Source organism: Rattus norvegicus, chromosome 4, assembly GCF_036323735.1.
Source record: "Rattus norvegicus strain BN/NHsdMcwi chromosome 4, GRCr8, whole genome shotgun sequence".
In the NCBI taxonomy this organism is placed as follows: Eukaryota; Metazoa; Chordata; class Mammalia; order Rodentia; family Muridae; genus Rattus; species Rattus norvegicus.
Window position 1 is genome coordinate 96,462,736 of NC_086022.1, and position 23,862 is coordinate 96,486,597.

The 23,862-nt window shown below is 39.7% G+C and overlaps 1 protein-coding gene across 5 annotated transcripts in view; it reads left to right on the top strand.

The window, feature by feature from the left end:
* Positions 1 to 23,862, top strand: part of Prdm5 (PR/SET domain 5) — a 162,156-nt gene that overhangs the window by 57,244 nt on the left and 81,050 nt on the right. For 2 of the 5 annotated variants that reach the window (NM_001427515.1, XM_039108695.2), the window contains exons 4-7: positions 16,607 to 16,781; positions 18,295 to 18,469; positions 20,006 to 20,127; positions 23,503 to 23,582. The exons of 1 other annotated variant lie outside the window; for it this stretch is intronic. In NM_001427515.1, the coding sequence (NP_001414444.1) occupies positions 16,607 to 16,781; positions 18,295 to 18,469; positions 20,006 to 20,127; positions 23,503 to 23,582 (552 nt within the window). Of the gene's footprint in view, positions 1 to 7; positions 15,800 to 16,606; positions 16,782 to 18,294; positions 18,470 to 19,649; positions 19,750 to 20,005; positions 20,128 to 23,502; positions 23,583 to 23,862 lie in introns of those variants that run through there. 2 more of the 5 variants (XM_063286722.1, XM_039108696.2) reach the window with 2 other exon arrangements.

The window sequence follows — 23,862 nt, forward strand, 5'->3', positions numbered from 1 at the left end:
TACAATGCACCCTGAGAGTAATGAATTAATTTATAACTCTACTCCATTTCTTCAATTTTTTCCCCATGATCAGCTTCATATAACAGTACCTAACTCATAAAAGCAAAAAAAATCGTTTAGTCAGCATATGTAGGAAAAAAGCAACTGAACTGTCAGCTAAAACCAGATATCTGGCTTTATTGGAATTCTTGGGGGAATGAATTACATGGTCTGATACTGTGCTTGGCAGAGCTTGCCTTCAAATACTTTGATTTTCTTCAGTGCATGTTTTTTGATAGCAGTTTGGTTTGCTAGTTGCTTTGGATCATCTTACTCTGTTGTGGGTTATTCTTTGAGAAAGGCCTCATGGAGACAACTTGCTCACATGTGTTACCCTACTGTCAGATTGAGTCTTATTGGGATCATGCGCTTTTGCAATTTCTTCAGATAAACACATCCAGTGGGATACATTTAAGTATCTGTCTATGCAGACCTATTATAAACATTTGGCTCATGCAATAGTGGACACTGGCAAATTAAAAAATCTGCAGAGCTAATGTCTCAATTTGAATCCAAGAACCAAAGGCTCTTACAGAGCCAGGAAATCTGCTTTGAACAAACTCAAGAGATGATGATTCTCTTATGCTGAACAATCTGGGGGGCAGCTTTGTGTTCTTTTAGACCTTCAACTGATTGAATGAGGTCCATTCCCATTATGGTAGTCAATATTCCTTACTCAAGCCCACTGATTTAAATGTTACTTTCATCCAAAACCATTTTCATAGAAGCACACAACACACAGTTTAACAAGTTTTTCATCACCACATGCCCAGGTAAGACCCCTATGAAATTGATTGGCAAAGTAGAAATCAGATCTCAGGGAACTGATTCACTCTACTGTCGTATACTGCCACATGTGCCATTTGGTTCCTGTACAGATTATGAGTTAACCAATTGCTCAATGGAAATAAAGGCAAAAGAAAAAGAGGCAGGTCTAGAGTGGTCCTGTACATAAATGATTGATCAGATGTCAAGAAAACGAGGGTATACTATAGTGTGATAGAAAACTGACTCATCCTGTGTAAAGTTTCCCATACTGACTCTGAACTGCAAAAGAAGTCAAGGAACCATGGCTGACATAAACATGAAAGGAAGGAAAGACCAGGGGCCAACTGTCTACACTGTTCTAGATTGCTCTTCCAAATGTGACAATTGCTTATAGAAACTTTAATGTAGAAATTTATTGACTATTATACCGATTACACTTAATTCTAAATAAACTATAGTAAGGAAAAGTCACAGCATTAAGTTTAATCCAACAAAAAATACAGTTGCTTGCTATTTAATTTCTATCCTCAGCTAAGTAATTTCTCTGTTACTAGAAGTATTATAGAAACAATGTATTCTTTGTATGGAAACACAGACCTAACTCTTTTATAACAGCTAAGATATAATAGAATATGGGATCTTTGATAAGAAGGATTGTTAAACCACATTTTGGACGATTCTCTACACAAAGATCTAAACACAATTGAAATTGATTCATTTTTTATTCATGTGTAAGCATCAGTTTCTTTTCCAAGTATATTAATTTTTTTTCATGTTTCTGATCAAAGTAGTCTTGTGGCATCTGTAGTAATGAATTCAATTGCCATGTTCAGTTTCTTTCTTTGTGTTACTGTTGTCAAAACTATTTATGGAATTTATTTTAAGTCACCTATTTCTCCTTACTGTGTTTTAAACATACATGGTAAAGACATTCATGCACATGCTCCTTGTGTTGGACTATGGGTTAAATGTTTTCCCAAGTTTTCTTTATGTGAGAACTTTTTTTCATTGGTTGATACGTGTGAGAATCAGTAACTTTCCTAATTTGCTTCAATCTTCAGGTTGTTTGTTCAGAGCTCTGCGCTGGGCCTCAGACTGCCTCAATAATTTTTATCCTATCTGGCAATTTACTTTGCTCTCACCTTTAGTAAATGAAAATCATTGTGATTCTGCTCATCTAGCTCTTCTCCCATCCACATGATACTCTACTGTGCCTCCAGTTCTTACCACATTTGGGACATTGCACGTCTTGTTTTATCAATGATCCTTCCCAAGGCACAGTTATCACTCTCACTTGGAACACTTACTGACCATGTTTCTTCCCATATGTCAACTGTATGCTTTTCCTTGAGAGAGAATAGAAGTCTCTGGAAGAAAACGGTGGCAGTTGTGGTCCCTCAGGACATAACTGGTGGCTGCAGAAGGGAATCAATGTAAGGGCAGGATTACAAGCTGACAAGAGTGTCTGTGAAATTTCACTCTTGATTTAATTAGGTTCTAAATCTGTTTAGCAGCCACTGTAGGCCCTTCCTTAATGGGCATGGATGCACATTACCTTGCTTTTGTCATGGTATACTTAGGAACCCTATTAGCTCCCTTGAGGAAACATCTTTCTCACTTGAACAGTAGCTGAAGTAACAGATTCCTGAGGCTTCAAAATCACACTGGAGCAAGGGGCAAAGAGCATAATAGTTGGGTCTCCTGACTGAAAACAAAGCCAACCCTCTAACTGGTTAGGATGATCTCTTAAGAACTGCATTCCAGAGACTCTGAGTGGGTAAAACAAGAGCATAATGTTTCCTGCACTACATTATGAATCACTTGCATTCCAAATTGCATCTGAAATTTGGGGTATTCAGGAAATTTTTTATTTGAGCTGTATGCCCCAGGGGTAGAGTAAACGAGAAACATTTGTGGCTATGTGGCTTGTTTGGTGGAAAACGTCAATACTTGCTCCAATTTTTTTGGAAAAGGGATTAAGAATTTCAGATCTGTTTTGGCAGATGATTGGAACTCCTTTGTGGAGACTCGATTATATTTGTAGTTCTGAGATTTATTTGATATTTGTGAATTTGCTTTGGAAATGATGATTAGGAATATGAATTGCTAGAGAAGGATCTAGCAAGCTAATAGCCTTTCCCACATGTACCCTTTTCAGAAAGTCAGTTAAGTGTGTAGACTTTGGAAACATTTCCAACTTAGACTAGAAGTTCTAAAATGAAAGATAGTCTGTTAGTGATGCAGGAGCACTCCTAAGCATCTGAATTGTGGTGACACTTCTCAGAGTTGACTTGTGACACTAAATGAAAACATGTGTACAGTATTTGAATAGAAAATGACAAGGCAGTGTTTTCTAGGCTTTGTGTTCTTTTCCTTTTATAAATAAACAATTATTTAGTTAAAACAACTCAATTGAAATAGTAAGTTATCCAATTTGGAAAAGACACTGAATTCTTTGGAATGTCTGAGGTAGCATTACATCTCATGTACTTCTATGTATGTGTAGACTTATCTTCCACAGCTCTGTTTGCTGCATGCTGTTATCTAAGAGTGACTTGGTATTTATAGAGCCTTGGCACATGAAGGAAGCCTTTGGGTTCTCATCTGTATCATGAGGAAGGCAGAAAGCTGGGCTATGGAGCTGGCCTGAATGGTAAAGAGTTAGACACTGAGCTCAAATAGCAGCACAAGTTCACTGTACTGCTGACCTCAGTTCAGAGTCCTGCTCCATTGTGGCATGCACTATCAGTTCTCCCTTCTGAGCTGTGTACAGTTGCAGAGTCAGCCTCTTAGGTTGCTTTAGGTTGCTGGGACTTAGTATCAGTTTTATTAGTAATTAACCACATGCAAATCACTCGTCTTAAAAATAGTAGTTAACATTTGTACCCTATACAGATCCCTCTCACACACACACAAAAATAAAGATTCTTTTTGAGAAAATGTCCCTATAAACGTAGACATTTCTGGTATTTGGCATAAGCTTAACTCAAGGATTGAGAAAGAAAAATTGGAAAACTTGTCCTTTATACATCATTTACAGACCTTAAATTTTTCATCCCCACAGAACAAGAGGTATTAATAGAAGTTAGTGATGAAGAGAAGCCTCCCCTAAGACACTGAAATAGCTTTCTCTACAAAGAGCATGGCCTGTCACATCATTGATAGCAAATGGAACAAAATTTGGCCTTAGGCAACATGAAGCTCCTCTTACAGGAGCATGTATGGTGAAGACAGATATCTTATGTCAATAAAAAGAATGTTAAGCACAGGATTTTATAGACTCTGCAAATAGTCATTCAAAGTCATGAATAAAACATTATTGGTGGAGCTCTTTTCTTTTGTAGGGGCAAGTTTTGATGAGAAGACCTTTTGTGTCCCTGACTCCAGAAGCCATTGCAATAGTTAACTCTACCTCCACTGAAGGGCAGCTGCATGTATGTCTCTCACAGCAGTAAGAACATGTTACTAATGGTGTGTCACAAATTCAGAGATTCTAGGAGATATTTTTAAGAGTATGGATTTTTAATTGTTTCTGAGTGGCTTTGGTTTATGGTGCTCATCGGTATGCATCTGTAACTCTGTTGGTTACCTGTTTGTAACAAGCTTGCTCTAAATTTAACCACATGAAGCAGTAAGCATGTATCTCTTTACATTTTTTCTGAGGGTCAAATTGATGAGCAGCTTAGTTGAGGGGGGAGGCAGGTCTGGGACCCTTGGACTGTGATGAGTTTGCAGTCAAACAGGCAGCCAGAGATGTCTTTCTTATTTGAAGTCACTGAAGATTTGTGTAGGTCCAGCCTCACTCAGATGGCTGTTGGTAGGATGAACATTTACTTTATGGAAGGGTGGGGGTAAGATTAATGATAAAAGAAAATGCATGACTGAATTGGAAAAAAATAGAATATAGAACCATTTGGATAATGTCAAGAAAAATGGTTGAAAGTAATAGAAAGAACAGCAGTTTTCTTGTTTGAAGGGGTTGCTCTAGATTCCTGGACCTGCTCTGTGGTGGCTGAGAAGCCTCCTCATTCAACCACATAGTAGTATTGAGCGCATACACTCTGCTGGGCCCTGTCCTGAGCATTGGAGGTACTACAATGATCTGGGTCCTGCATTCTTTGCAGAAATGAAAAACTTTAAAGCTTTGCTCCTTTTCATGTACATCAGTTGTCATTCATATCTGTTTGGACTCTTGTGCAGTTTAAATACATATAGTAGCATCTGAGGACAGTAGAGGCTTGTTAAGATTGCAGATGCTAGGCAGCCAGGGTACATTATAACCCCCATGGAATGAACTGGTAGGTTGGATAACACCTACTAGGAAAGGTAGGAGACAGCTGAGGATCTCTAGCTGATAGCAGAGGAAACTAGAAACAGAACAGGAGAAAAACAACTCAGGGTCCACCCTACAGGGATTGGTGGATCTGGGGAGTCCCATGTTTTAGTGAGAGGGAAAGACCACAGCTATGCTTGAGATACATAAGTTCAGAAATTCAGAAAGTGTACTCTAAGAAAGAGATATTTAAAAAAATTAGGGAAGAAGACAGAAGAAATTTGCTGGACAGTGACAGGGAAAGGCACGAAAATATGACCTTCTTAGTATTCAACCCAAACTGAAACACCATTAAAAAATAGCCAGCTGAGTAAGTAGGTGACCTGGTGGCACTAGAACCACTATGATTGACACTGGTCAGAACAAGTGCCAAGAAACTGTAACTATATACCAAAACACAGCCAGCAGAATAATGAGTACTGCTAGTCTGTGTGGAAGACATTGAGTCTGATCTAAGTTAGACCCAGTAAGAGATAAACTGCGAGGAAGAAGATGTACCCAAACTTCACGACCTGCTTTGGGGAGAGCTGTCCAGGGCCAGGGCCACCATTTATGACTGACTGGGCTTGTGAAGAACTTACCTGAGGTTTAACAAGCAGCTAGGACATAACCCATGCATGACTGCCAGCTCATGCATGCATCATTTGTGGCCTTAACTTGCCATGGACCACCCAGAGTGCAGAACAACACTAATTCATATTCAGATAACTGAGACTGACTACAGGAATGGGGGCATCTGTGAACTGATTTGTGAAGAACAGGATTTATGAAGAACAGGGTTTGTGAAGACAGGACCAGAATCTGTGACCCAACCTATGTTTCAAAGGACAGCTTAAGGGTCTGACAGCCATGTAGGAGCTTAGGAAAGAATAACAAGAGAGTAGGTATTGGAACCAGCAAGAAGATATTACATGTCCTATTCTCAGGAGCATAATAGAGATCCAATCTGGTGGTACCTAACATGATTCTATAACAGAGGAAAAAATAACCTTACAACCCTAGTGCAACCTGGTCATTTTTGAATATTGCAGTTATTTCTACTAAAAGAAAAAGTGTGATTAAAAACATCCAGCGTAGCTGCACAACTCTCAGTGCTAAACAAAGGAAGCATGAAAAATCAAGGAAGCATGACTTTCTCCAAATCTCTAATTTCATAGTAATGATGTTCAGTGCATATGAATTAGATACTGTCCTAACAAAATATTCACAGGAACAATCATAAATATATTCAAAGAAATCAAAAGAAAAACTCCTAAGGGCTTCTAATGATGTATTTTAGTCTCTGAAAGACAACAGTCAATACAGAGTGCTATACCCAGCAAGACTATCTCATACTTGAAAGAAAATGAAAAACAAGCTAAAGGAATTCATGACACTTTAGCCAACTCTCCAGAAAATGCTTGGAGGAGTCCATCTGACTGAAGAGAAACAACAATGTCCACAAAGATGTAGGGAAGAATAAATGCTATGAGAACAATAAGGAAACTGCAATAGGAAAGCACCAAACACTGAAGAAAATCAACAATGAGCAAGACTTAAAACACAGCTTGCAATAAAAACTCTGAATTTAAGATCCTTAATTCTGCAGTAAAAGACAGAAATTACGAGATTCAAATGAAAAACAGGACCCATCAAAGACAGCTTGAGATCAGAGATGTGTTAAAGGAGCTTCTATTTAGGTGTGGGCTTGGATGTAGAGGTTTGTGACATCAGGAAGGTGTGGCCTGCAGGGAAAGCTCACTGTAAGATTTGAGCATGGACTTTGCTTTCACTGGGAGCTTTGTGGTTGATGTTCACAAGATCTAGGAAGGGGTTATGTCTGTCATTTGGTTGATTTATGCCACAACCCTGTGCGCTGCCTCATGTTTAATTAATAGGGCATTTGTCTGACTGGCATGCCTATAATTTCTTCACGTAGCTTTAGGTAATCACATTATTTAGCATCCTGGAATGCACAAAGGTGATTGTATTCTGGCTTCTTTCCCTGTGGTTCACTAAGGTCCTTGAGATGGGACTTCATGCATCTCTCTACTGTATCATTTTTCCATTTGGAGGCAAGAACAAAACATCGGGTGGTCAATTTTGCTGAAGGTTATTCAAGGTCTTCCCCAGCTATGCTTTGAGAGCTTTCTTCAACTCCATTGCATTCTTATTTTTATATTTTGGAATATACTTCAAATTTATAGAATTTACTTTAAAAAACCAGTATAAATAGGTATGTGCTTGATAATACACAGAATATACATGGAAAGACTAATGCCGTGCATACAATGTTGACACAGAATCATATTTTGAAACATTTTGTACCTTGTTAAAGAATAAAATTTGTGCTTTTAAAAATTGATTTAGTTTAACATCACTAAATGTGTCCTCATGATAATGTTTTATTTCCAGAAAGTCATTTGGTAACCAAAGCAGACAAGCACAAAGACGTGATTGTCCATAAATTCTGGTACTTCAAGTTATTGTCAAATTGCATCACATTATCAGACATTGCATCAGGGCATCCAAAGATCTAATATATTTCTCTACTGTTATTGTTTAAACAAATGAGCAAAAGTCCTGTAGTAGACAAACCTAAAGCTACACTACATGATGCTCACACGGCACAGCAGAGTTAGAGCATTGCTGCCCCGCTAATCTGCAGATTTCTCTTTGTGGGATACTGAAAGGCGTCCATTTTTCCATCTATATGACTTACAGAAAAACCATCGCTGAGAAGCTGTTTGAGATCGATGATACCTATTTGAGAATTTGCTCATTAAGATTACATTGCTATGGAAAAATATTAAGTTGTCTGTTTTAATGTTTGAAAGCTCACTGCAGTTTAAACACAGCTCTAAAAATACATATCTCTATTTTGTGGATGTTAAGAAATGGGGTACAAATAACGCTTATATATCTTGACTTCATGATGTCACACATCACATTACATTGCAAACATTAACTGTTCTCCTTTCTTTTCTCAGTTTAGAGAATGGTACCCTCTGCCTTTTGAAGCAGAGTTCTGCAGGTGCAAGTGAAGCTTGTTGATGCCCTTGTCTCCTGCCGTGTTTGCCAACCCTTCCTCTGCTGTGTCCACATCCTTTGCTCCGGTTACGTCTTCCTCCATCTGTAGTTGGTGGTGCAAGCAAGAGATAGACAATAGCTTTATTTTACTTGTTTTGATATTCCTCTAGGCAGAACCGTGGTTTGTTTCCTTGCTTTTGCCTCTCGATAATCTCATCTAGTGTGTCTCAGAGAGGGAGGTCTGTATTTTCTTAGGGAGCTGCAACTGATGAATCTTTGTTCACAGGCTTGATTTTTAAGATTGCATCTGTTCTCCAGGATAGGGTGAACTGTTCCCTGCTGTGTGTTCAGTCACAGACCATGATACTAAAGGAGGCAGATTCCTTTGCAGTTGAACAACACGAAGTTGGTTGCCCTGCCTTTTTCATTAATCCAAACTCAACCTGTCTTTTTCTTGCCTTACATCATTTCTGGGATTGCTAAGATGTTATCTTTTTGATCTGAAAGCTTTGCAAACTATTAATCCATCTGTTATTGTGTCAGTCATTTTCACTGCACTGCAACAGACAGCTCAAATTTGTTTGTTTTTGCAGCAAGGTCCCATGTTTAGCCCAGGCTGGCCTCTCACAGATGGTGTTCCCTCCCTTTCAGTGTCACACTTGTAGCTCAGGCTAGCCTCTAACAGGAGGTGCTCCCTCCCCTTCAGTGTCTCAGGTGTGTAGCCCAGGCTGGCCTCTAACAGAAGGTTCTCCTTCGCTGTCATCAGTACATCAGCCCCCATGCCCCCAAGTACTGGGACTAGAGGTGTACATCACCAGCACTGCTTGTTTTGTCTGTAGTTTTTCACATAAGTGCTGTGTTGCAGCTGAGACTGGTCTTGAATTCCTGAATTTTTCCTACTGCCCCGTGAGGGCTGGGATTACAGTATCACCATCATGTCTGGCAAAAGCTCTAATAGTTTATAGTAATGAAGTCTTATTCTTGTTTGTAAGGCTGCCAGGTTGGATGCTTCACCCACATGGTATCCCAAGGAAGAAAGGTTTGCAGCTGTGTGTTTTATTGGCAGGAAGAGCAGTACTGGGGACTTTGAAAGCTTTTGCTTGGATAGCTTTGGCTTTGAGAGCTTTTCCTGGTGTTAGCATTGGAATCCCATGGTAGGAGCATACCATCTGCTCAGACATGCTTAGAGAGCAGGGACTCCATCCGAGGGAGTCTGGAGTCATGTGTCAGTTTGCTGGCCTGCATGGCAAGAAGGGAATAGGTTGAAATGCTTCATCCATAAAAGTTATGTCTCATTTTTAACATATTTTGTTTGTTAGATTAATGTTATAGATATATGTCATTAATTTCACTCTCGAAATGTTTTCCTGATGTTTCTCATCTTGTAGAAATCATGTTTATATGCTGCTTGAGACTTATTCAGGGGGTTAGTAAAGAAGGTCTAGTGTGATGATAGTACCTATTAAATATCTTATTTCCTTTTTTAATTTTCATCTTTTATGTAAAGTACTATTAAGTAGAGTAGCAGTTCAGAAGTTACCCAATTCTAGTGTAAATTACTAATTTGTAACTCCAAGGCTTGCTTCGGGGCTGAGTTTTCTTGCATTTGGAGTACCTGCTGGTCATGTCAGCTGGATGATGTGGATTCTCACAGCTTACTGCCTTTTCAATAGAATAATTGTGCCTTTGCCAAGTGTATGCTCTTGTGGTTTCCCTTATATCGTTCACATGTGGACAGCAGACGGCCAACAAGTAAACAAGAACCAGGTTACGTCACAAACAGATGCTGCTCAAGTACCAAAGCAGTGTGCCCTCCTCTGCAGTCATGGTTTTTGTACACAGTGGGGATTAATTTTTGTGTGTGTGTAAAAGAAGATAGAGTTACTTTTGCTGTTTTCAAAGAGCAGAAGTGAATGTCCCATACATGAGTTCATGAAATCTATGCCTATGAGGCCTGGTACTTTAATAGGGATGACAGACAAATTGTCTGGGAAAGTTGAGGTTTGTAAGTAATGTTGATGTTGAAAGGAGGTAGGGAAATTGAAAGGATTCTTTTTTAAAAGATTGTCTATCTATCTATCTATCTATCTATCTATCTATCTATCTATCTATCTATCTATCTATCTTTTGATGTGTGTATGTGTGTTTGTTTGTGTGTGCACGCATGCTGCATTTATATGTGGACACTTGAGGTGGCCAGAACAGAGAGCTGGATTCTGTGGAGCTAGAGTTACAGAAAGTTATCACCTGCCTGATGTGGGTGCTGGAAACAAAATTTGGGCAATCTGAAGGAGCAGCTGCTGCCTAATCACTGAACCTATTCCCAGCCCCACAAGTTGGATTTATCTCTCAAACTTCTAGGAAAGAGTCCATTCAATAAGTAATAGAATCAGAAAAAATTCATCAGGAAGGCATCTTGAGTTAATTTAGTCCTAATCACTGTCATAGTATAGTAGTCACTGTTAAAAAACTCTTATCAAATTATTGCTTAAATCACTCTGTATAGTTTTTAAAAAGAGGACCCTTAATCTTACAAGGTTGCATTTTCTAGTTTCTTATTGTATACTACTCCAATAGTTTTGTTGATTTATATCAACCTTTTTTTAATTGGATTTTTATTAACATTTCAAATGTTATCCCCTTTCCCGATCCCCTGTCCATAACCCCCAACCCATCCCTCTTCCCCCTTCTTCTATGAGGGTGTTTCCCCACCCATCCACCCACCTCTTTCCACCTCCACACCCTAACATTCCCCTACACTGGGGTGGTGGTGTCCAGCCTTGGCAAAACCAAGGGCTTCTTCTCCCATTGGTGCTCAACAAGGCCATCCTGTGCTACATATGCAGCTGGAGCCATGGGTCTGTCCATGTGTACTCTTTGGATGGTAGTTTCGTCTCTGAGAGCTCTGGTTGATTGGTGTTGTTCTGATGGGGTTGCAAACCCCTTCAGCTCCTTTAATCCTTTCCCTAACTCCTCCAATGTGGACAATATCAACCTTTCTTAAGTGGGACAAGATCTGTGAGACAATGTTATATGAACACTCTTCCTTTTGTTTCATTGACTGGACCCTGTGTCACTTGTGACTGACTCTACCCTAACAAAGGAGGAGGTAAGCCCAAATCACTGTTTTGCAGCTGAACTAGAGGTCTTGGATGACAAGGAGGCTTGCCTAACTGACACTGTAGCAAGTGACAGGAATAGCAAGGCAACGGAAGTTCTCCTAACTGCCTTCAGCCTCCCTAAGTAAGTTTCTTCCCATGTAGCTCTCCTGAGTGCTTACTATAGAGTAGGTTAAGGACAGACACTAGGAACTGAAAAATGAATATCTCCTGAGCATGAGGCCAAGGTTGTGTAGTAATAGGAAGGTTTAACCCTGCAGGTCATTGTCTACAAGAGTCCTTCCCCACACCCCTTTCCACCCCCACCGTCTCTGCCTCCACCTTTTGGTGATACTTAGGGATTCAGCAGATTTATTAAAGAATAGTAATGCTAGCTTTAAAAATTGCTGGGTACAGGAGCAAAAGTTCACATGCAGATTTAGATGCATAGAGACCATGCTGACTCAAAACAACAAAAAGGAAAAAAAAGAAAACTACAGTTGCTTTTTATTTGTAAACTTGTTAAGAACAGAGCAAGTGAGCCGCAGCTCATTTTTGTAGTTCCTTCTATTTCCTGAGTGGCGTTATTACTTTTGTTGTCTTAATAGCTCAAAACAAAGATGTAAATGGTAGAGTACCTGACCAACTGTGTGGTAGTGAAATACACCTTTCAGTCTCAGTGTTTCAACCTTTGATCCCAGCTGGAATCAGGACCAATCTGGGCATTTGTGGAGATAGTGGACCAATGGGGACCTTCCTTGAGGTATTTTAGCCTGACTCCACTTCCTGTATTCTCTGTCTCTTGATAGCAGGATTTAGTTCTTTTTTTTTCCCCCAGAAGTGTACTGAAGAAAAGAAGCATCCTTCATTTGTAAGAACATCTGAGGACCAGGAAAATAAATGGGTTCAGATTATGAGAGTTCATTTGGTAAACCCTAGGACATTTGATGATATAACTAGTTCTGAATGTTGAGTACTTCTAGTTTTTTTTCAAAATGACACAAACTAGATTTATCTGAGAAGAGGGAACTTGTATTGAAAAATCATTCCTATTATATTGGTCTGTAGGCATGGCTCTACGGTGTGTTTCCTCATTAATTATTGATGTGGAATGGCCGAGCCCACAGTGGGCAGTTTTATCCCCAGGCAGAATGTCCCAGGTTGTATCGGAAAGAGGCTGAACAAACCATGTGAAGCAAGCCAATAAGCTGCATTTCTCCATGGCTTCTGCTTCAGTTCCTCTCTTCGGATTTTGCCTTGAGTTCCACGATGTCACCTATAAGCAAAAAAAATCCAGTTCTCCTATAAATTGGTTTTGTTCAGTATTTATCATCATAAGGGAGATGCAAACGAGCATAGTTAATTCTTATTTGGACCAGATCAATCACCAGGTGAAGCATAGGGCCAAGAAATAACCTTGATAGGAAACTCTAGGCTGAGTATGCTTGGAGAGCATCCTCTGTGTGTAGTTGGGTAGACCTAGAACTCTCCCAGTGTTAACACGGAAAAGTTCCTGTTCAGAGAGAGTTCGGAGAGATTTCTCAGTTGACCATAGACCTTGTGATTGCTCACCTCAGGTCTTTGTCAACAAGAAATCAGTCTCAGAGCCTAAGACATGACAACATATTAGTATGCTAACTGGTGAGGAGAAAGAGGTCTGGTTGGGGTAGGGGGAATGGAAACATTTGATTTTTGCCTGAGAGCAATGTATCCAAGCAAAACTTAATACAAGAATGTCCAGAGCAACCTTGATTAATTGAAATTTTTCTGAAAATAAAATGAAGATTTTCACCAGTGGCTTTCAAATGTATGTTAAATAACATTAAAGGCAGGGAAATGGCTCTGCGGTTTAGAGTATGTACAGCTCTTGCAGAGGAACAGGGCTTTGATTTGGTTTCTTATGCTTTACTACAAAAGCGATACAGATTTAATGTTATGACTATTTTTAAAAATATATATACCAATAGAACGAAATTACAAAACACTTGGATTGTCTGCCATTAGATACCAGGCCATGTTTATATATAATTTCTTACTATGCTGAATATTTTTAGTTACACTTACTGTTATGATGAATATCATGTCAGAAATCAACTCCATATTGCTGGTCATCATCAAAGAAAGACAGGACAGAAACTCAAATAGGGCAGGAACCTGGAGGCAGGAGCTGATGCAGAGGCCGTGGAAGAGTGCTGCTTTCTGTCTGTGGATTGCTCAGACTGCTTTCTTATAGAATCCAGAACCACCTGCCCAGGCATGGCATCCCCCACAATCTGTGCTTTTTACGCCCTTTCCAGTACAGTGCAAGGGATGATAAGCCAGTTAGTGAATCTACGGGTTAGGAAAACAGCCACAGGGCTCTAGAAATTAGTAAGGTGGCAGGTTCAGACAGAGTTTTGAAAAGGGGAAAATAACTTGAAGAAAGCTATAGGAATTATGATGACATTAAAAATCAGTGCAGTGTAGCTATTTGGTTTGTTTGGTTTACAAGTTCAGTTCCTGATTGATTGACTTTTGTCTGTGATCTGTGATCAGGCACGATGTGGTAAGGAACTTGTGGTAGAAGCAAAAGAAGGCACTGGAAGGGTCTAGAGTCCAGGTGAACCCTTTGAGGACATACTTATAATAACTTTGTATGACTAGCCTTCATCTCCCAAAGGATCCACTCTCTCTCAATAGGATAACATACTGGAGACTAGCCCTTCAACTCATGGGCCGTGGGGAGATATTCATTGTCCTTATTGTATCAATTGGCAAGGAAGAGAGTTGAGTGTGATCTTAAAGCCATGGTCACAAGTGAGTTGAGTCTCGGAAACTTTATGAATTATACTCAGAAGGATTTTTTTCCTTACTTCTTCAACAGTTGCTTCTTAGTCCCATAGCTTTACTTCTCGCTGTATAATATGGCCAAGCACTTCAGATTGTGAAATGCTGACATTGCTTTTATTAAAAATCTAGTATATCTTAAACCCTGCGTTCATTACAGAGCCTCCCAATAAACATGCATCCCTCAAAGTTATAGTTTAATATAGTGTTATCATGTTTTAAAATTGAAGATTATCTACTGCTATGCAAACCATCACAAAATGACTGATGTTCCAGAAAGCGGTTTCAATTAGTTTTCGTGGATGTTGATCAGATAAGCACTAAGATTTATGGTTGTGTCTGAGACTTCTATCAGGGGAGTCCTCAAGTGTTTAGAGAAACTAGCCATGAGGAGGGCTGGTCCTGATTTAGTCTCTTCTACTGCCTGGGCCCCTTCTTTTATTCTTCTTACATCAAGAGTAGTATAGTAGCTTATACAGATCGCTTCAGTTTTCCTAGTTAGGAGTGACTCTGTTTCTGGAGGTGTAGATGTTCTGAAACATGGTCTCATCAATGTGACTAAACACAGATTGAACCATTGAATTTTATCTTTCTCAATGTTGGTGAATAATGATCATCATTTCTGATATTCTCTAGGAACTGTAAAATATATATTTGCTTTTGTTAATTTTAACATACATTTAAGAACAAAAGCAATTGTACTTCTATAAGCACTTGGGAAGTGTGGACAGGAGAATTGACCCAAGCTCAAGCCTATCCTTGAATGTATAGCTTGTCTGTGTAACATTAGGTGGTCTAAGACTACGGTGAGACCTTTCTCAAACGATGTGCTTATTCTTGTCAATAAGACAGGATACTCAACAGCGTAGAAACACACCTTTGCACATGTGAGAGCACTTCCAGAGCGCTTTGACTGAGTCCCATGGGAAACCCACTCTGAATGTGCGCAGGCACCGTCTCACAGTCTGGGTCCCAGACTTAAAAACAAGAAATGGAGCTGAGCACAGTGTTTTTTCTGTCTCTGTCTCTCTGTCTCTGTCTGTCTCTGTCTGTCTCTGTCTCTGTCTCTCTCTCTTTCAATCTCTCTGTCTCTCTGTCTCTCTCTCTCTCTCTCTCTCTCTCTCTCTCTCTCTCGACTCTTCTTCTAGCAATGACTTCGGAGATCCTGATGGATCAGACTCAGACTGCCAGAATAGCCTTCCCTCAAGTTGCTTTGTTATGTATTTTGTAACAGCAGTGGGTTGCTGAGGTAGTTGGCGAACTCAAGTGAACCGATAGAGAGTAGCTCCTTTGTATTCCTGACAGTGCTGTGTGTGAACTTTTCAATAGTGCCGGGGTTTCTGCCTGTGTATACTTACTGCTCAGTGCGTCGGAACAGCTGTTGTACACCCTCTCTCCTCCTTCCCTCCTTCTTCGCTTCTTTCTCGCTGTGCATTTCAGCTCCAGTGTATAACACATGGTCAAAACTAATGAGGCCTTCAATCTGGGCTGTGTGTTTTCATTGAATTCTACTCTTCAGTGGTACTTATTTTCCTTGCTCTTTCTTTCTTTTGTCCAGGAAGAAGTTTAGATAAATTTATTTTGTGAATTGCATTTATCTTCAGTAACCAAACTAGGAACTCTCTCAGGGAAGCTCCTCAGATATGCAAGAAAACCCACGCTGAACAAGTCTCTGCACAGTCAGCCTAGCAGCCTCAGGATTGGCTTCCTGGAAGATTTGAACAAGGTGCAAGGAGGCATTTTGGACCAATTTTGTTCCAAGAGTTAACATTCTCTGGGAATTTCTTAGGTTCTGCAGTTTTCCTCCTGTGTGACTTCTACTGGCTGAAGGCCTCCAGAGTAGTTATCCTTTCAGCTCTTACTGATTCCTGCTTGCTAGATTTTCCTCTCGAAGTCTACTGCTGGTTACCTTTATTCTTTTCATTTGCCTTCAGTAATTTCCATAGCATAAGCAAGGCCTAAGAGATGCAGTACACAGGATCTTAAATTTCCTGTGTCTAGTGTCTTTGGTATTTCTGGTTCAGCTCTTTGGAAATTATGTCTGAAATGAATTTGTTTATATTCCCTCTATTTTGTAGCAGAATTTGAAACTTTTCTCTTTTAATTTTTATGCAATATTGATCAGAACAAAATCATTAAGACATACATATTTATAAATACAATTTATATGAAACCATTCATCTTCATAAGTTGTATATAGTTGTATTTTATATGCCAGGTGACCTGAATACTTTTCAACATCCAGGTAAATTAGAAATAAAAAAAATTAATAATAACTTCATAGGCCATAGGCCTCAGATATTTCAGTATAGTGTTTATTTGTTTGCTTGCTTATTTGTATTTGGAGACAAGGTCTCCTGCAGCCTAAGATGCCTTGAATTTATATTGTATCTGAGTCTGACCTTGGTCCCTGATCATTCATTTCCATTCTCAAGTGCTAACAGCTCTGTTGTCAATATCACATACTAAATTAATGGATCTTAAAGAGATATCAGAAGCTAATCATGCTTTAGCATTTTTACCTTTATTTTAGGAAGGAGAAAATATTTTCTACTTGGCAGTCGATGATATAGAAACAGATACAGAGCTTTTGATTGGCTACCTGGACAGTGATGTGGAGGCAGAGGAGGAGGAGCAGCAAGCTCTGACCATGGCCAGAGAAGGCAAAGTTGACCACTCTAAGGGACAGTTGGCAGCTGGAAGTAAAGGTACTGCATCTTCGTTCGGTGATCTGAAGGAGGAAACATTGAAGAGGAATGTAGCCTGCATTATTTGAATTATACTTGTGTGTTATTATCTGGTATTATTAAAACAGATTTTGTCAAAACTATTCATCATCTCTGAATAGCAGAAAAAGATCGTGTAAGTACCAGGTATGTCCTGTAGAGTGACCAAGGTAAGAGGGGCAGCTCTGGTTCTTTTCACTGTGATAGCATAGAGAGAAGGGCTGTCTCTTCCTGCACTGGCTCTGCCAGCGTCCAGTAAGAAGCTCACTCAGGCTCTGAGGGTTTCATCCCATGTACATGTGAGGAGGGCAGATCTGTAGGGTGGTCCTGCTGTGTCCTGGAGATCTGTCTTCTGAGATCTTCAGAGAATCTGGACATTCTGGAAATCTATTTTTAGTCTAGTAAAAGGAGTGGATAAGATTGCTAAATTGTCCTCATCTGTGGATCAAAAACTTCAGGTGACCATAGGTGATACCTGAAGTCTAGGAGATAGATGCCAATTCATTGTCAACTGATACGAAATAATCCTTTATTATTGGTTCTGTTTTATTCCTGCAGAAAATGTGAGGGAAAGTGTTGTGTTGTAGCACATGGTATCTTTGTCAATTTGGATGAAACAATACTTTTAAACAGTCAGAAATTTCTCGTTCACAGTTCTGTCTGCAGTTTACACTCAAGCCGAGGGACCAGCACAAGTCTGACTTCTTTCTCATTTACAAGAGTTAAACCTACAAGACACAAACATGACCGCAGCAAAAGAAACAAAGATGTCAGTCACATGTTTACCAGTGTAGCATTTGATTATATGAATGTGGCACCTTAAATATGTAAATGACTTAGAGTTAGAAGTAAGAAAAAGAGCACCATGGGACAGTGTGCCTAAGGTTTGATCACAGACAATGCACTCACAGACCAGACACATGTGGCTTTGGTATGGACAACTGTGTCTTCAGGGTGGCATTATTAGTGATTTTAATTTTTTCATATTTAATATATTTTAACACAATGGCCTTCTGAAGGACGTGGGTGAAGCTCTGCCAGGGGCGCCTCACTCCTGTACCTGCACAGACAGCACCTTTTTCAGGCTGTACCTTATTTCACATCGGTGTGAGATCCCCCTTTGGCAATTGACGATAGTGTATGTCTGTTGGATTCTTCTCCTTGTAAAGTTCAGAGTGAACTAGAGATGATTTCAGGAAAAAATTTGCTTTGCAGTTCAACAAACAAATGCAGTTGTCATTTGTTATCTAAAACATTACCATTAAAAGGGAAATTACAGATTGAATTTGATTTTGTAATACCTCTGTGAAACATAATAAAATGGTTTATAAAATAGGTTTTCTGATAACATTTTTTGTTTTCTGTTTAATGGGGACAATGTTAACATTTGTTAGAGAAAAAATGGCCTGTAGTAGATACAACTAGTTTGATTTTTAAAATGGGGGCCAAAGCTAATCCCTGGCTTGTGAACTCTGGTGTTGTACATTGCACACAGGTCACCTTGGCTGTGAAGAGGACTTTGCCTGCCCACAGTGTGAATCGAGCTTTCCCAGTGAGGAAGTTCTTACTGAGCACCTTCAGAGCTTGCACCAGAAGCCCACAGGGGAGAAAGAGTTCAAATGCGAGAACTGCGGGAAGAAGTTCCCTGTGAGGCAGGCCTTGCAGAGACAGTGCGTATGCTCAGTGGGGTTCCGCTTATGAATGAGCAGTCAGATTGTTCACTGTGTTTAGTATGTGTGTCTGTGTTTGTGAGCGTGTACCAATGCATGTGTGGGGAAGTGGAGGTTAGCCCACTTGGCTATGAATTAACTCATCTGAGTGTATAATGCCGAGTTTCGAATGCTCTGATCATAAGGTTTATAGGTAAACACCATTTCTGCTAAGCCCTTCTAGATGTGTTTCAAACTTGCCATTAAATATTATGCTTAGTGGTTTACTAATCTGAAATTTACATATGCATAATTTAGACAGTGCCTAAAGTTATTCATCAAGTCTCACTCATTTGCTCTCTAATTTGTTTTAAAACTGTTTGACTGATGACGAATTCAGTGTAGCAATAATGGAGGGATGGAAAGCACCATCTGTTCACAGTGAGTTGGGAGAAGAGTTTGACGGTGAATGGGTCAGAGTGTGGCAGTGAGGTGGATTACATGAATTTATCCTTTGCCTTATTATCCCAATGATTTGTGTTTACAACATAAAATTAGCTTCTCTTTTAACATCTTGTGAGGTCAGAGTTACCGAACGTGAGAGACTACAGAGACTCTAAACTTCCAGTCTAAGCAGACTGTCACCTTACGTGACTAAAACATCGGCCAGGCTTACTGTATTAATGCTTCCACTTTGTTGTGTTTAATTTCCAAGTACGCCATTTCATACCCCCTCAACCATCCATTGTCTGTCTGTCCATCTGTCTGTCTATCTATCCATATTTATCATCCATCCACCTATCTATCTGCCTGCCTACCTATCTACCTATCATGTATCTGTCATCTGCACATGTGATGTTTCTATATGTTATATGCATCAGGTTTTGCTTATGAAATCTGAAAGTAATTTTACTCACAAGCAAAAAGTCTTTGAAAAACTGATACCTTTAGGATTCCTTAAAGAGTTAAAGATTATATTAAGTTCTTCAAATCAAGCCAAGTGACAGTTATAATAAATCTTAATAAGTTAATTTCAGTTTGTATTTTAGTCAGCTTTTATATGTATTTATTGCACTGTCAGATTTTGAGCTCTGTCTTAGAGCTAAATAGGGTACCATTAAGAATGTAGAAGACCACAGCAAGGCTGCAGGAGGACGGGAGCATGTCCTGGCAGGCTCGCTTCTTCCCCTGCCCTTCTCGGTGTTCTTTCCTGCGCAGCCAGAAGCAACCTGCAGGATTCTCCACCGAGAGTTCAGTGTTCTCTTTGCAATTCTCTTTTCAGTTCAGCACTGAGCTTTAGTGTCTAGCTACGAAATGGCTCTCACTAGTCTGCAGGTCATTTTTGAGTGCATAATTCATACTTGGAGTAAGTCAGCACTATACTAAGTAATCTGAAGGATTTAGATGAGTCTTTCTTACCGACATAACTATGCATGAAATGCCCTCCATACCCCTGCAGGAAGGATGTCCTAGGATGCATGAGTGGCAGAAGCCTTTGCAGTGTTCGAGTGTGTAGGTATGCCTTCATCATGTCTTCTGCCCCCTTGCTTCTTATAGTTTTGAGCAGCACCAGAAGGCTTGCCGAGGGGATGCCAGGTTTGTGTGCAAGGTCGACAGCTGTGGGAAGAGGCTGAAAAGCAAGGATGCCCTGAAAAGGCACCGGGAAAATGTCCACACTGGTGAGGAGGCGTTGCATAGTCCTTACTAATCCGCCCTGTCCCCAGGCCTCGGATCTGCTTCTAATTCTCTTTTGTGAGGAGGGGGCTGACTTCCATTGTGCGCCACACAGACGCACATCTTACCTGTGAACTTAACACTAAGTTTGCAAGTTGATTTCAGCAGCAGTTATCATTTTCCCCATGTCTGAATTAATCATTACTGTAAACCAGACTCACAATTAGCTGTACTTGTCACTCAGGCATATTCTTCCTTCATTTTGCTGTTTTAGTCTATAAACTTGATTTTTCAGACACTGTTGAAACTGATCATTTGTAGGTATACTTAGAAATTTTTACAAGGACATTCAGTGCCTTTTGTGCTTGCCTTTCTTCTGTACTGGAGAAGATTCCTAAATATTTTTTGCCATGGAGCTGAAAATACTTGACTTTTGAGCAGATGATTTCCTTAATTCCTTGTAACCCCTGGCTAAACAATAAAACAAACATAGTATTTGCTTCTCACCTGGGATTTTGTCTTTCATACTTCCTTGTCCATCAGTGAATATATTTTGGGTTGTGGTACCTTTTGAACTGTGGGGCCTTTTCTTTGCTGTCTGTTTGGCAAGAGAGTTGAGACTTAAGGAAGCTTTCATGTCCTTCTAAGCATGTCTTTTCTCATGCATTTGCTTTTACCCTTCCCTTCTGGGAAGTGAAGAGAAAGGTACCTTTACATAGGCAGGGAACTCTTTTCTTCCTTCTCGGTTCATTCTCACAGTTAGGTGAAAAGAGTTACTGATACCTGGCATCAGGACCTCTGCTGTCTGAAAAAAACTGACTTCAATAATAAGGTGACAGAGGTTATCATGAGTGTGACCGCAGGCCTCACTTCCTCCCTGTCGGAGCCTGCACACTATGAGCCATGATCAACACTCTAGTGGCAGAAGGTGAAGCTTTGTAAGCTAACCTTCAGGGGGTGCCAATCATCGAGGCTTCCCAGCATTGTTTTGTGGCTTTCTTTTTGAAGAACATATGGCTGGTATATGGAAAATGACTTCCCCTGCTGAATTTAAAATGTACTGGTGCTTTTCATATGATGGCAGAAGCAGGCATAACTTTTTGATAGATTTGCTTTCGTAGGTTTTTATTTTTTTTTAAATGCTGTTTTGGTTAAAAATGCTGTTCTTAATTTTCTCCGTCTTTGTCTGCAACGTATTTTAACCAAACTTTTATGTCAGTTTTAAAGTCAACTTTGCTGAACTAAGTAAAAAGCCAGATGGATGCTACAACTCTGGAAACTTTTCCGTCCTCATCACTAGACATATGGTCTTCCTGCTGTGCTTATAAGTGTAGTTTTTGAGTCTTATTGTAATTGGCCTTGGGTTGCTTACTATTGCAGCTTTGGGCATTCGTGGTGATTCTGCAGGAAACAAGTCATTATCCCAAGATGCAGGTTGTGATAAGATGTGAACGCTGCTGTATTTTAGCAGAGGTCTCCGTGCACACCTCTCAGTTGGTCTGGCTCGTGGTATCATTTTCTAATCCATAGGCTCTCTTATGCTCCCTTTCTCCTCTACAGTAGGGATGATGGGAAGAGATACTAGGGCCAGGAGAGCAGCACTGAGTTATGGACGAGGACTCTGTATCCAACACAAAGGTGCTGAAGGAGCTTGGAAACCAAGTTATTTCTATACTGATTGATGAGGAAGGATGTCAGTTAGGTGATCTGATCTGTAGGAGGTAAAGGAAGGGAAGCTGAATATTTAAACTGAGTCAAACTCCTTTTTTTGGTGTGGAAACAATAGCATATGGTGGATACGTTTGTAGGTGAGTGAAGTTGTAGGGCTTCCTTGATCATTGCTTGCATCTGTAATTGTTAGTGTAATTGTTTGCTGTTTGTTTTCCTGGTACTGATGATTTGACCCTCGCCTCACTCTACCACTGAACTTTACCACAATATCCCCAACTCTCCTAAAGTTAAACACCATGCTCACCTGAATATAGGAAGCCAAAATCCTATGGATTCTGTGAATGCTAAAAAAGGCTGTGTTTATGAGAAATAACATTTTCTGTGTCCTCATAAGCCCTTTCTATCTTGCTCTGTATGAATCTAGTTCTCCAGTTGTAAGATGAAAAACAGCTGTGAGGAAGAGATGGTAGGGATGGGAGGTTGGGATTGAAGCCGAGGCTGGAGTAATGAATGGTTGGAGATGTCAACTTCTCTCTCTCTTCTCCCCTCCTTTCACCTGCCTTATGGGAAAACCAGGGCATGGTCTCAATAAAAGGTGTGGTAGGGCCCAGCGAACTATGCCAATCCCAAATAATTGAAGTTGGAAAAGATGGGATGTTATTTGTTTTGGTGTTCTCTGGAGACTGATGAACAAGGACATGCAAGATAATGTCCATTTTGTTGAATGAAGAAGTTTCTCCTTTGAATCCCTAGTGTCACCACCAAACTTATTTTCCTGGCTGTGTAGTCTGCAGAGTGCTTTAAACAATTAAATGTACCTGCTGTTACTGTGACTATCTTGGTATCTTGAAAACCAGGATGAAAATTCCTACCCTTTTTTCTTCTAAATGTCTGTTTCCTTTTATAAATACAGCTCTGAACACAATTACACAGCACTATGGGATTACTTCTGTCTCAGGGCTTCCTGTTGTTTGGGATATGGGTTTTAATCTGTCTGGATGATGTGATGGGCACAGGGTGCTACATTATACTAAATATTTACATTGAGACCTTTCAAATAATTTTTTAAATTATAAAATATTATTTTGAGGCTATTTAAGTTGGTACAGACAATAAGGTTATGACATTTCATTTCAAAATTATTTTGAGTCTTTAAGTGCTGTGAAGTTTGAAATAGAAAACGAGCTTCTATTGTCACTGTAGAAGAAGACAACTTTAGTTCTGGTTTGCCTTTCTAACAGTGTAGATTGCCAGTATAATATACAATTGTATTATAGTATACTACATTATACTATGTACTAGCACTTATTTAATAAGGTATGAGCTCAAATTCTACAGGAATTTAGTTTTGAAAGAATAGTCTGTGAATAACAATGACAAGAAATCACTTGATGAAAGGTAAAGGAAATGTGAAAATTAATTTATGAGTTAACATGTTCATTTTTTCCCCTGTAGAAAAGAACATTTGATTTATTTAAATTTTGTTCTGACTTTTTATGGAAACTTTCTATCTACAGACTATTTTAACACATGGAAATAGTGAAAAGTTTATTTGATATATGTAGAAACTGATGAGCTGGGAACTTGCAAGTTTGAAAAGAAAACTTGTATATAACACATAGAATTCTCAATCATGACAATGAAATTGCGTAGAAGGGATCCTGGGTCAACCTCAGTTAATCTGTGATGGTCTTTCATCCCTGTCCTAGGTGATCCTAAGAGAAAGCTCATATGCTCGGTGTGCAATAGAAGGTGCACCTCATTGTCGAGCCTGCAGGAGCACAGGAAGGTGGGTGAGAGCCTGTCTGTTGGCTGGAAGGCCTTCTGTCACGATCTGCAGCAACCACTTGGTGGATGTTATACTAAGACAGAGCTTAGCTAGCTGGGGATGATGTGTTCCACAGGGCAGAAGCAGTGTACAGAGGAGGGAGCTGCAGATTAGTTTGTGTTGTGTCGTTCATAATTTGTTAACAGATTCTTCAATGTCGGTTGTCACGTCTAGCTGATTCCCACAGAGCATCCACCACGTTTTCAAGATTTTTTCAGTTGGTGTTTGCTCAGGTAACATA